This window comes from Athene noctua, chromosome 1 (assembly GCF_965140245.1).
Source record: "Athene noctua chromosome 1, bAthNoc1.hap1.1, whole genome shotgun sequence".
Taxonomy (NCBI): domain Eukaryota; kingdom Metazoa; phylum Chordata; class Aves; order Strigiformes; family Strigidae; genus Athene; species Athene noctua.
Genome location: NC_134037.1, coordinates 249257323 through 249271604, shown reverse-complemented (window position 1 = coordinate 249271604; position 14282 = coordinate 249257323). Strand labels below are relative to the sequence as shown.

General features: G+C 40.3%; 1 protein-coding gene across 4 annotated transcripts in view; it reads right to left on the bottom strand.

The window, feature by feature from the left end:
* Nucleotides 1–322: 322 nt before the first annotated feature.
* Nucleotides 323–14282, bottom strand: part of PDGFD (platelet derived growth factor D) — a 147257-nt gene continuing 133297 nt past the window's right edge. For all 4 annotated transcript variants that reach the window (XM_074916394.1, XM_074916405.1, XM_074916384.1 and 1 more), the window contains one exon: nt 323–3898. In XM_074916394.1, the coding sequence (XP_074772495.1) occupies nt 3764–3898 (135 nt within the window). In that variant the 3' untranslated portion in view covers nt 323–3763. The remainder of the gene's footprint in view (nt 3899–14282) is intronic.

Below are 14282 nucleotides of genomic sequence, written 5' to 3'. Positions count from 1 at the left end.
GGAGCCAAGCCAAGACCGTGGGGGCCAAGACCAGCACGGAGTCTGGGCGAGTGCCCTAATCCATCTATCAGAAATGCTGTGCTGCTGCCACGCTGCTGCTGCTGCTTTGCAAGGAAGCTGCCAGCTCTTCCAGCTCCGGGGTTCAAACTCGATTATCCCAAAATTGTACTTTGGTACTTCCCTGATACTCCTGGGAGTGACTGCTAAAATTCACAAGGACATCTAGCATGTATGGTGTCATGTTGTGGAAATGACTTCCAGTGGAAATGACTTCCAGTAAATCACCGGTTCATCTGAATTCTGAATGATCACTCAGAGTAGCTTCTTTCAAAAGCAGTATTTATTTTTTCATCAAGACATATTACATACTGCATAAAGTAAAAAATACTGCTAGGAAAGCGGCATTTAAATGAGATAACAAAAAAATATATATAGATTGCACTTGAGAAAGTAGGCTCTATCCCAGAAGAATACAGTAAATACAAAGCTAGCGAGTGGCTGGAAATTAGAAATCTTGAATTTCCTTTGAAAGTGTATTTATTTTGGGGGGTTCCAATTCCACCAATAAAAATGAACCAGATTAGGTTTTTTTATAGCTTTTCTTTTTAAGTTAAAGTAATATGTAAACAACATAACAATTATTACATAGACAAAAGATAAAATAAAGGTATGGAAAAACATCTCTGCAAATTCTGCTAATAAATAGAAAGGAAAAGTTTTGCTGGTGTCTGGTTTCACCAGGGTCATTGCAGCTTGGGGCTTCGATCTTGGGGAGTTTTATTTAGTTCACATGTATGTTATCATCCCCCCACTGCAACATAAAGCCTATCCTTGGCTTTCCTGCACAGGCCAGGAGCATGCTGTCTGTATGGCAAATGGCAGCACGAAGCAGTGAATGGTTCCATTCATCACTAAGTGTCCCATGAGTAATACTTTAAATTTTGTGACAAGTTTAGCCTATATTTAAGAAAGTAAACCCAATGTTAAGCAAGAGAATAAGGCTCATTATACCAATCGCTTTCAATTTTAAAGCTGAATTTTTCTGCTGTACCCTGGCATCCGCTGCTGCCTGTATGTAATTCAGTTAGGTAAACTATTAATTGCTCAGTCTTATTTTTCAAAATGAGTATTCATACCATCTACCTTTGTCCATCTCACTTAGAGGACCAAATCAAACTTCTGATCTTTCTACATAGTCAAGAGAAAGAAAAGCTCCCAAACTGGGTGGTTTCAACCTGGGGGATAAGGCGCATTGTGGAAGATCCTCTCTCTTCTGTTTGCCTGTAGCAGCAACTCAGGCTCCCAGACAAGGCTGGATCCCTCAAATTAAGGGATTCAAATATTCCTCCCAACACATGGCTGTTGGGGTGGAGACTGGGTGAGCAGGTAGAGGTGCATGGGAGATGCCAGGCACAGTGGATGCACATTTTCCCCTGGGGGATGGGAATTAAAGGACCACTCAAAGCACAAAGCCGTATGAAACTGATGTTTCCTACAACAAATACTACCTATGCGGCCAGAGTGCTTAGGCATAATTCGGATATAATTCAGTCACAAATATACATTGGAGTGCACTGTCTCTAAAACAACCAGTACTGCCAAGGTCTCACATGCACATTTCTTCCAAAATTAGCTACAAATTATGAAAGGGATGGGTCAATCTTGTTATTAAGCTAGACACAGAAAAAGAATGAAGTCGTCTTTAAACAGTCCTGAACTATGAAACGAAGTTGGCAATCTTTGGTTACAGTGTAGTTCTATTAATGTGAATTGCTTTGAAAATGATGAATCACTTCCCAAGTAAACATTCAGAAGCATTTTTAAATAGACATCTGGGAGCCAAAGAGGAAAAATTAATATAAATAACAAAAACCCCACACTTTCTGAATCTCAAAGGTTAAAGTACAGGAAATAAAGTAACAGAACATTTCTAAGGGATGTTGCAGTAAGGTTTTGCTAAAATTATACAAGAGCACTTATAAAATACTTGAGCTGATAAAGAGGATAAATCAGAACATTAGGGCACTTTTCTAAGAAAATTGTAGATTGCTAAAACATAATGGCTTGAAGGCTCTCAATATTACATTATAGCACATGCCAGTTTCCACTAATTATAATGCACTATTGTCAAACTACTTCACTCTTTCGGGAAGACAGAAACACAAGAGGCAACACAAACAAGATGAATCGATGCAGTCTATGTCTGCTATTAAATAAAAAACCTCAGCCATTAAATGTGCTGCCCCATTCCCTCTGTTACATTCATGATCAAAACTCCAATTCTTTGCCAGACTTAAATCTGCCTGTATTTTACACTTTTGGAGCAGCATTAAAAAACCTTAAAGCTAGTTTGGAAGGAATTTTTTTTCCTTTTTTTAGCTATAGCACTTTCATAATATTTTAAAAGGCATAGGAAGCTATGCTGTAGCTTTTAAAGTGCTTATTTTGTTATGAGATGGTGCTTAATAATATTCTTCTGGAAGTTAATAAATGATGCACATTTTCCATGACAGACAGACATTGCTTGATGAGTTAATATGCCTCAGCAAAATGCAATCAAAACCAAATTCACTGTCAACAGTTTAACCATGTCAATACACAGAGCTGAAATGAGACAACTAACCTCAGATAACTAAGATTAATGCATATATGACGAAGTTATAATAATCCATATTTAAATCAAACAAACAAACCCCAAACCAAATAATGATCATTAAACCTCAAGCACAGTTTTGTTTCCCAGTAACACAACTGCAAAACAAATCAGTATTTTCAAAGAACAAGTGCTCTATCTTCATTGCCTACATGGGGAAACACAGTACTCCTCAAACTGCAGCGAGGAGGATATAAAGTGAGGGTTGTCTTTCCCTTTTTGTGTAGAGGAGGCTCCTCCTGGGCAACTGCGGGCAGCTCTGGGCAAGGGGCAGGAGGAGTCCAGTCCAGGTCAGTGAAGACCAGAATCGGCCCCAGCCCACAGCAATTTACTTGGGGACCTGGCAGGAGCACCCTCTTGCAGAAGAGCCTGGGCAATGGCTCCTGTGGAGTCACCATGGCAAAAGTATCAGCCTCTGCAACCCCCTACTGCCACCAGTGTCCCGGCTTATGCAAAGCATCTACTAATTTCAGCACATGATTTGCTCAAGTACAAACAGTGAGATTTTACTTTACTGGTGCATTATTTCATGTAGTGATGGATTTTCCTCATTGTATCTCACTCTGTTGGGCTGGAACACTGGGAAGTTCCCTCTCAGAGTGGGACAAACCATTTTACACTCGATACAAGCTCAAATTCTCTCTTCATTTATACCCACAAAACCCTGCTGACCATCAGGAGAGCTAAGCAGGTAGAAAGGGCAGCAGAATTTGAGTGTAGGAATTGGTGAGTGAGAAATAGAAACACAATGCTATTTTATTGCCAGCTACCACAAATACATACACAACCGGTGTTTAATTCCATTGTGTGCCTAAGGACTATAAGTGAGCTTTGAAAATCTCAACCCTCAGAATCTAGCTACAGATAACCATAATCCTATATTCTTGGATGCTGATACATAAATCTATGATATACCTGTTTAGCTGCCATGGCACTAATCAGCGCAGCCATGCTGAAACACAGCAATCATTTTTGCTAATTGCAAAGGCAGGCTAGTAGCAAAGTTCAAATGATTAGTGAGTAAAGGTCCTCAGAGGAATCCTGCTTAAATGTCCAGTAAACTGCAATTAGTGTGTCTTGGTTTTTTCCTCTTATTTATTTATTTTTTTTTTATCGAGGAGGTCTTGAACTGCAGACACAATCACAACGCTCATGATGATCCAGCTGTATATCCACTAAGGCCATGTTGTTTCTGGTTCTGCCTTTTCTTCTGGGATGCCCAGCCTCAGGGACAAATTTCAGCACCTGGAAAAATCAACAGAAATGCATGGATTAGAAAACACTGTTGAGGAATTGAGAATGAGAGTGTTGGGGCCCTGAGGACCCTTAATGGCTCAGACCAGCATTAATTTTGATGCATTTTTGCTTTACTTTCAGTTTTGTCTTTCCACTCTGTGACATCCTGCTGTACTGTTTGTCCTGGAGCTTTGACAGATTGGATTATTTCCTTCATCAAGCATCTTTATATTGTGCAGCTTTCTAACCATGTTGAGTTGCTCCTTTGCATGCCAATTATCAAGCATGTTTCCTTTGGCTCGTCTTTGCAGTCCCATACATATTTGAATTGTTCTACCCCTTCTCTGACTTGTATAATATTTCTGCTCTAAAAAACAAGAACATTTTTTTACTCAATGTGAAATTTCTGAAGCACATATCATTAGAAATGATCCAAAAATGAAATGCCTGTGAGAGGCAGAAGGAGATGAATGGAGTTTGTTCAAAATATGTGCCAGATTCCATTGACTTTCTTTGGAATCTAACTTTTGCTGGCTTATCTTAAAAGTCTCTGCCTCAATTTAAATAATTTCTTAAGAATTTAGTGTGAATAATGTGAAAAAAACAACCAAACAAAAGATTATTTCGTAGGGAAGTATACGTCATATAAGAGGCTTCTGAGAAAATTCTATCTCAGCAAGAAAACCCTGAGACCACTAAAAAAGAGGGTTGTACGTTATAAAAAAGATGAAAAAGAGGCAATGAACGCAAGTTGTAACAAAAGAAATCCTATTTGGGCATAAGGATGGAAATAGAGAATGGTTAAATCCTGCAGCAGGTTGCCCAGAGTGGCTGCAGAAACCTTGAAGACTGTCAAAATTAAGAGGACAAGGCCATGAGCAACTTAATCTAATGTCAGAATTCTCCCTGCTTTGAATGAGAGATTGGGCTACATGACCCCAGAGTGGCCTTCCAACCAGTATTATTATATGAATTTATGGTTCCTTGAAAATGGTCTGTGGATATGTGGAAAACAGCTATCATGTTGCGTCCTACCTAATCTTCTGTGATAGCGTAAGCATGTAAACCATGGACTGGAAAATGCTGAGGAAGATGCTTGTTTGTGGAGGCATGCTTTGCAAGCCCACCACTGGAGGCTGAGTTGCTGTGTAAGAGCTTATACCACCCATTAGCATGGTGGTGCAGGTTGAGGGGAGGAAATCTGCTTTGTTTCATTAGTTTGCTGTTGATGGGCCTACAGTAATTTAAAGAAAGAGATATTAATTTCCAATTTCTGCCCTGAAGATCAAATACTAGTTTGGATTAGGTACAACAAAAGAGTTAAGACAAGAACACTAACTCTTCTACAGCATTTTTCTTCCCAAATCTTCACAGCACATTGCACAGAAAGATATGCATCATTGTCAAACTTGTATACATTGAGAATCTGAAACTGCTTTGGTCAAGGCTCTGCAACACATCAGTAGAAAAACTACCAGTGGCATTACATGGTCCTTTCTCTTTTGAAATCACTTATTTATTGATGGGGATCCAGACACAGATATAAAGCAAGGCTGTAGCTCCACAGCTGGTGGGAGGCAGGTGGGCCAGTTCTGCTCACTGTTGCCTCAAGCACTTGAGTGCAGAAACCATGCATTGATAAGGTACTAGAGCTAACACAGCTCACCTCTTGGAGGGCTGTTGTGACTCATGTTAGCTTGGCCAGATGACCGCCAGATCAGATAGATTTATATTGCTTGTTCAAAAGATGGAGAGAAGTCTTCGACTAGCCAAAGCCACCGGTCAAATGGGAAGTGGGACCTAAACACCTTTAGTGTCTCAGCCATAGAAACACCCACACTTCTGCCCAGAATAACAGGTCCCCTAACTAACAGATCATACTGTTACTCAATGAATAATCCTCTTTTTTTACAAAGTACTTTCTGTACTTTGACATACCAACACCAAACAAGAATTGACAGGGTCTCATGAAGGCGAGGGAATAAGGGGCTGCATACCAGGTCAAGGAAGTATTAGCAGTTTCAAGAGCTTGAAAACCCCCAAAAGTAAGTGTGAATGACTCACCAAAGGTTAACCATGGATACTGTGCAGAGCAGGTGGGGAAGGGCAGGCAGATAAGCAGCCTTCGGGATGAGACCATTTGTTCTCTGCCATTAATACTTGGAAGGTACAAAGGCCATGGGATGTAACAAAAGTGATAAGCACTGAACACGGTCTATTATTTCATCCTCCCTTTCGTAATAAAATTTATGTTTAACCTATGTAATGCTAAGAGGAAGAACTGTGCCTAAGCAAGCAAGAGACATGCTGCTTTAACATGTTGAGAAGATATAATTACTTTCCCTGGTAGAAATGCAGAGATATGTCGGGTTTTGTTTTGTTTTTGTTTTTTCTTTTAAAGCAACAAAATTATAATGGATTTGAATTGATTTCAGACGTTGACTGCCTCAATATATGCAATAAATTCTGATGGACACCAAGACAAATCACTGTCCCGCATTGTCATCTAAAACACAGAGGAACTGGACCCAATCAGGTTGTTGCAGTTATTACAGAGCTGAAAATAGAATGGATCTTCAAAGATGCTTTTTAAAAGAAAACACTTTTAAAATCAAGTACAGCTGCTGATGCTGAACCCATGATAAAATTTTTTATTTAAAGAAGCCTTTCATCAAAATCTGACAAAATCAGATGATTGGCAATTTGCAAGATCGTGGGTAGGTATATCTGCTTTTTTCAATTGAGACCAAATGAAAGTATGCAATGGGATGAGAGCAAAGATGTAGACTGCATGCAAGCTAACAGACCTCCTGACAGCTTGGGGATTTTCTTTGCGTTTTATATTAAAAATATGAGCACAGTATATGGGCTTTGCTGATAACAAAAAATGAATTGACAGGCACTTCCCCAGACAAGACAGGAAAGCAGTGTTTGAACACAGCTGAAATTACAGAATCATAGAAACACAGAATTGTTTAGGTTGGAAAAGACCTTTAAAATCATTGAGTCCAACCGTTAACCTATCACTGCCAAGTCCACCACTAAACCATGTCCCTAAGCACCACATCTACACATCTTTTAAATACCTCCAGGGATGGTGACTCCACCACTTCCCTGGGCAGCCAGTTCCAAAGCTTGACAGCCCTTTCAGTGAATAACTTTTTCTTAATATGAAATCTAAACCTCCCCTGGCAAAACTTGATGCCATTTCCTCTTGTCCTATCTTGTTCCTCTTGTTACTTGAGAAAAGAGACTGACATCCACCTGGCTACAACCTCCTTTCAGGTAGCTGTAGAGAGTGATAAGGTCTCCCCTTAGACTCCTTTTCTCCAGGCTGAACAAACCCAGTTCCCTGAGCCACTCCTCGTACGACCTGTGCTCCAGACCCTGCACCAGCTCCGTTGCCCTTCTCTGGACACGCTCGAGTCATTCAATGTCCTTTTTGGAGTGAGGGGCCCAAAACTGAACACAGGAATCGAGGGGCGGCCTCACCAGTGCCAGCACAGGGGTCAGATCCCTTCCCTGTCCCTGCTGGCCACGCTATTGCTGACACAAGCCAGGATGCCATTGGCCTTCTTGGCCACCTGGGCACACTGCTGGCTCCTGTTCAGCCAGCTGTCAATCACCCCCCCCAGGTCCCTCTCTGACTGGCAGCTCTCCAGCCACTCCTCCTGTCCTGGTTCAGCTGGGATAGGGTCAAGTTTTCCCCAGCAAAGAGCGAGGGGGAAGGGATCTCCAGCTGGGTTATTCATACCATGCTGATGTCAGGTCCAGGGGCGGAGCCTTTTTACTTTCGCTTTGGGTTTTGGGGGTTGCCGTACACGTGGCGGCCTTGCTCCCTGACCATTTTGCGGTATTTCTTTGTATATCTTTTGTCTTGTTCACTGTTATTGCTGTTTATTGTTGTTATCATTGCCACTGCTGCTATTCAGATTGTTTTATCACACTGTTGTATTAAATTTCTTCTTATTTTAGCCAGGGTCTGTGTTTAACTTCCATCCCGACCGGCTGCGGGTGGGGGAAGGGCAACAGCAACGTGCTCTCCGATCCCGGCAGGGGTTAAACCTGCACTCCTCCCCAAGCTGTAGCGCTGCTGGGGGTTGTTGTGACCCAAGCGCAGGACCTGGTACTGAGCCTTGTTGAACTTCATACAATTGGCCTTGGCCCATCAATCCAGTCTGTTCAGATCCCTCTGTAGGACTGCTTTAATAGCTGATCACAGAACTGATGTTCAAAGCTCTCTGTGTGCTTCTATCTAATAGTTTTTGTTTCAGCTAAATACAAGGAAATTGAAAAGAATCAGGAAGTAAGGCTGTTTCCAGTGACCACAGTAGTTGAAAGAAACCCCTTTATTCTGAAAATAGTTGCTGTTTATTCATTATATGGGAAGGTCCTTAAAGGTGAGAAACTAATGAATTTATGAAAACAGTTCAAAGAAATTTTGTTCAGGACACTATTGCTCCTTTTTTGATGGGATCAGTAGCTTTAAGAAAATATGGATGTGAGTAAGGTCTGGAATGATCAAAAGGTTTGTTTTGTGTGGGTAAAAAAGAATAACCTTGCAGCTTTCAAATTAAAGGAGCAGTGTCTGTCACTACTAATCAAAATGTGGTCCCTCAGCTGTCCAGATCATTGCCTCTCAAAGAGTACCTAACTAGAGCCATATCCCCCACATCAAATATTGAGTTAATTATCATCATAAAACTATTAAAGCAATAAAAAAAAAATCAAGACAGAGGACTTAGCTTCCAAGCTGGACTTGGTGTTTATAGGTAATACAAAAAAGGGTATCAGGGCCTTGTAGCATTTCTTGTGTAGACAGCTCCATAGGAGCACACCAGTATGCTGCATGGCATTTTATTTTGTAGATATGCCTGAGCATCTAAGAGGTTTCAAAGTGAGGTGACTGTGGCCACTGCATAATTCGCCTTGGGTGTGGTAGTGAAGGAAATATAAAGAAAATGATTACTTGTGATTCCCTGCTAGGAATCGTGCTCATTGATCACCCACTAACTTTGGATGCCAGCTTCTGAAGGACTCTTTAAATGAGAGAGCAAAGCCATCACAAAAAGCAGTATCTGGAAGCTGAAGTCAGAAAAGCTCAAACTGGAATTAGCACAGATTTGTTCATGTCAGGCCAACTCACGACCTAGACAGCCCTCCAAGGAACCGTGGGGTTTCCAGCCTGTTTGAGGACATCAGAAAATGGCTGACTTTCCAGGAGGTATACAGTACCAGTCTGGGTCTTGCTTTGGGGGCAACAGGGTGCTCTCCAGTGGCCTGTGGAGCACAGAAAGTCAGGGCTGACAGCCCGGCAGCCCCTCTAAACTCAGCAGATCTGTAAGAGCACTTCATGATCAGGGGATGAGGAGAGCAGAGTGGTGATGACTGCTGGGGAAAGGACCCAGCTGGAGATAACCTGTGCACCCTGAGCCATACCCCACATTTCTCCAGTAGAGGCAGCAACAAAGAGGTGACTCCAGAGAACAATTCACCGAAACACCTCTAGTGGGCCTTGCTCTGATAACTAGGAAAGGACCCCAAAGGCTGGACTTGCAGCTTTAGATGGGTAGAGCCAGATGAGGTGAACTAGTCCCTCTGGCATTTGTTGATGGCTCTAGCCATGTATAATTTACCTTTGAAGCCAGGCCACATTTAGCCATGACAGTCCATGATGGCTGAATTTAATAAAAAGCAAAAGTAACCGGAAACCCAGTCAACGCTTCCTAAAAATAATTTTAGAAAGGGCTATCCAGTTGCTCATAGCCATTTTTTACTTACTATAATTTACTTTATTTATTAGGAACAATAGTAACATTCTTTGTTAAATTCTTGACCAGTAGTTTAACATAAGTAGAAATCTGAAGTTTCACTCAAAAATCAAATCAGGGTTTTTTTTGTTTGTTTTGTTTTGTTTTGTTTTTTATGATTAGCTTAAGAAGGCCACAGATAATCAGTAACATGACTATGGCCTACCAAATATCTGGTTAGCTTCATATTCCTGTGACAGAAGATGGAGAGCGACTCTGGATGCTATTTTAGATAGTGAAATTTCTATTTTGCAGAACTTATTTTAAAATCATGCTATGCAGCATTATCTAATCTCCTTCTGCACATCTAAAAATACCATCATTCTATCACGCAAACCAAATTATATTTGTCTGAGATTCATGAAAGAGGAAGCATCAAAAGTGCAAAACATTCAACACAGATCCAAGTTCTGATACAGACGAAAAATCTTACTCCGCAATTTTTGAAAGTTATCTAATCCAAAGGTCACACACATTTTAGCTGTGCTCTGAGCATGAGAAATCAAGCATTATGGGAATGTGGTTCATAATTTAGCATAAGGACCTTTATTCTAGTAGGAACATAGCCTAAAATAACAACATAGATCCAAAGCTGTATTCTTTCTTACCAGAGATAATAATAGACTATCAGGAACAAGAAAAATAGAGTCTGTTTGCTGATCGGTGATAGCATTCAAACTAAGGGATTATTAAATGCAGAAGGAATTATTGATTTTAATTTTTTATTTGTATAAATAGGAAATACCTGGTTTTAGCACAGCAAACATGGGGAAAAAAAACTTAATTGGCTTAAAACTCAGGCATCTGAAACAGTCACTAAAGCTATGATGTTTTTGACATACATGACATCAACAAGACCCTCACTTTTGGTGATTTTTTCATGCATTATGGCTCCAGCTACTGCTTTTTTAATATGACCAGATAGAGGTACTCCCCCTTCTCAAACTGCCTTTCTGCCCAGACATGTATCACAGGATGTCTCACTTGCTTAACTTTCAGATGTCATCCCAAGAACTTTCATTTTAATCTAGTAAATATGAACATTTTTTTCTCTCACTGTACCTTTGTGCTGTCTCTGCTCATTCTGTGACTTAGCAGTCATTTCTGACTCACTGTTTCCTTGCATTTCCATTCCAAATAAATCCTATTGCTGCTTCTTGTTTAATATTTCTACGCATTAACTTTTTTGTCAGGTTAATTCTGTGCCTTTATTACCATAACAGCCTTTTATCTCCTTCATACATGTACTATAAACTCCAGGACATACAACAATCACACCATATTCCGTGAACACTGGTTTGATGATATTAGCTCTTTTTAATCCCTTTGTTGTATCAGCATCATTTGTATCATTTCTGTCCGATTATCTCATGTTTTCCTGTGTGAAGGCTGTGTGAGAATTGTCTGCTCTCTCAAGTGCCTCCTTAAGGTTTGCTTCTCATTTTTCTGAAAAAAAGGAAAAAAGCCTCCACAACACCAAATTTTATTAGCTACATTTCTTAACTCCATTGCAACAACTCCTCTACCTTAATGAAGTCCCATGTCACATTTTTTATTTTCTTTCCTGACCCCTGTTCTTTTCTCCCCAGTAATATTTGCTACTGTCTTGTTTTCCCTTGACAATGCTGGGTCCAGAGAAAGCTTCTTTCCATGCCCCAGCATCTTGTGCAAAGACTTAGTATTCTGTAGGTACTTTGAGGTGCCTTCTACCTCTCTCAGAGTAGCAAGAGGTTATGAAGTTGCCACCCTAACACTAACCTAAACCTTGTCATTTAGAATTAATTGCATGTATGTCCTGTGAAGGCACCAGACAATATGAAACCTGAATGGAGGTATAACACTTCAAAAAGGGGAGATGGTGGGGGAAAGAAGCACCATGTGGACAGTCAAACATGCATCAGTTTTTAGAGAGGCAAGTAAGGAGGTAAAAGACAATCAGCTTTCACCAATTTACTTTTTTCCTTATATGTCTTTTAGCTGTGTTGCTCAGCACTGTGTTTGTGGAGGTTTATACACTCCGACAAATTCTGGTTGCTACCTTAAGAGCATTTATTCCTCATGGAAACTCATTTCACATCTCATCAGTTACAGCAATGAGATGGGGAAACCAATTTCTTGTTTCTCTGAGGTATGTGCATGCTGGGCAGATGGCACAGCTGCAGCCCAAGCTGAATTGCATCCTGGCCTGAGTTCCCCCACACCTCCTCCAGGCTGGGTGATCTACAGGTTTAGAGACACCCCCACTCTTTAAAGAGCAGCTCCAGGCATTTACAGAGAAATGCACTGCAATGGAAAACACTCCTTCATTTCAACTCCCCTTTAGCAAGTTATACAGCACTAGACGTGAGCATTTGATTAAGGTGTGCTGCATCTATTTCCATGTATTGCTTTGTCTTTTCCTTGCACAGAGCCCTGTGACATAACTCAGTATTGTTTACGGTACTGTCCCTGAGACATGTTTAGAGACACTGCCAGCACTTGGCCTGTTTGGTTTGCAGAGTTGGTGACACTGTGTGGTAAGTCATGAGTATTTGTCCATGAGCTCTGGTCTCAAGCAAACCCAGAAGCCGTGGAAAACCACAGAATATCACAAGACTCCTGCAAAAAAACCCCCACCCATAAAACTGTTTACTCAATTTATGAACCCATGTACTTCTGTAAACTCCTGAGTATTTTGGAAACGTTATGGCAGACTTCCAGGTTATGAAAAAGACCAGAGATCTCATTATTAGCATTTCCCAGGGCAATAAAGAAAAAGATACTCCTTACCATGGCATTTTCATTTTATAATTTTTCTTGCTGTTGCATTACTTCTTACCATTGAACATGATAGGGAAGAGCTGTACAGTCTGTTCAGGGAACTGGAGCAGCATTCACAGCTTGGGGAAATTAAAGGCTACACGTGATAGCTATTAGTCCTGCGATACTAGGAGGTGATGAGTACAGTGTGAGGCTTTGAATAGGAACTAAGGGGAAACTAAGAAACATTAAGAGCATAAGGAGAAGATAACCTTGAAAACTCTCTGGACTAGAAGCCTCTCTCTCAACAAACACTCTGGGCATTAGTGTCCCCACAGCTGTGGGTGTGCTGTTACTCCGGCACTGCAAGGCACTGGCTACAAAGACAAAAAGGAGCCTATTGCTTCTGGAAAATTTGCCTGCCTGTCCTTCTCACCCAGAAATACTGGGTAGCTCAGAAATACCAGACAACTTTTAAGTAATTTTTAGTTGCATTTTTACTGCTGAGGACAAGCAGGATAAATAGCTCTGGTGGGTTCAGGAGCTCAGTAGATGAGGCTTCAGGATAGCAGTTAGGCAAAGTCAGCGGCAAGCTGTCTGGGGTCTGCAGGGTTCAGTTTCAACTGCTATGAACACCTTCTTTGCTCCACTACCTTATACTTCCTTCTGGTGTCTTTTGCAAGTAAATCAAAGTAATTGAGACTTGTGTTTGAATCTGGTCTACATTCTCCTGCAGCAGAAAGCAGAGATTTTTAACCAAATTAACAGTGCTGGGGATTTCATAAACTGTGAAGCTCTGTCCTTGTTATGCTACTAAAGGCTTTTTGGTTAAGGGTAGTGGATTTCAATTTGGCTTCGAAAAGAGTGAACCAGCTCCATGGTTCTAAAACTGGCATGTTGAGAGGCCCCTCCTCAGTGCCTATACTGCCAGGCATTTACATTAGAGTTAAATGTCTAAGAAGAATAACGAATAAAACTGATTAGCTGTGCATGGCTAATAATAAAGTGGAAAATATTTTGCACTAACATTAAGGGACATAACTTTAGCATGTCATATGCGAATTTATCTGCATGACTTCCACTCATGTTAATGGGAGCCACTTGGCTAAATTTCTGCTCAGTGAGCTGTTAATTCATCCCAAAGGGATTAAGTTTAAATTTAAACTTACAAAAAGCCATTTAATGTTAAATCTGAAACACTGTCTTGAATTCATATGGTTTTCAGAGAACAAAGGAATAGTGAAATAAATTAGCAGTGATGTATTAGTGTGAATATTGAATTTCCTGAATTTAGTGATTAATTTGGGACAGTCTTAAATTGTGACATCCTGGTTCTGACCAATACCTGGTTAGTGTGATATTCTGGTGTCCCAGCACGATATGCTCCCAAACATCTGATAAAAAATAAGTGCTTGATAATATGTTTTCTAATCAGCATTTTTCTTCTAGCTACTGTCAATAGTTGGCTTAAGTTCTGATACAGATGTGACCCAGTTTATATTTTACTTCTGGTTCTCACAGAATCCTTCTGAATTATGCACCACTCATATTTAAGGGTTGAAATTCCATATAGATTTACTGTGCAAAAAAACAAATTCCTTTTTATAATTTTAAAATAGTTCCCTTCCAATCTCTCTCTTGTTTTTTTCTTAAAGAAAAGATTATTTAGGAAGACCTAATTTTCCTTTAGGTACTATTCACTATTTTCTATATTTCACTGTATTCTCTCTTGTTCCCATTTTTTTCTAAATTAAAGTATCCAAAACTTTACTTACAATTTTTTTTTATGTGTCCTGTATCACTCCTGATGTATGTTTCTGTTTCTATATATCTTTTCTACTCCT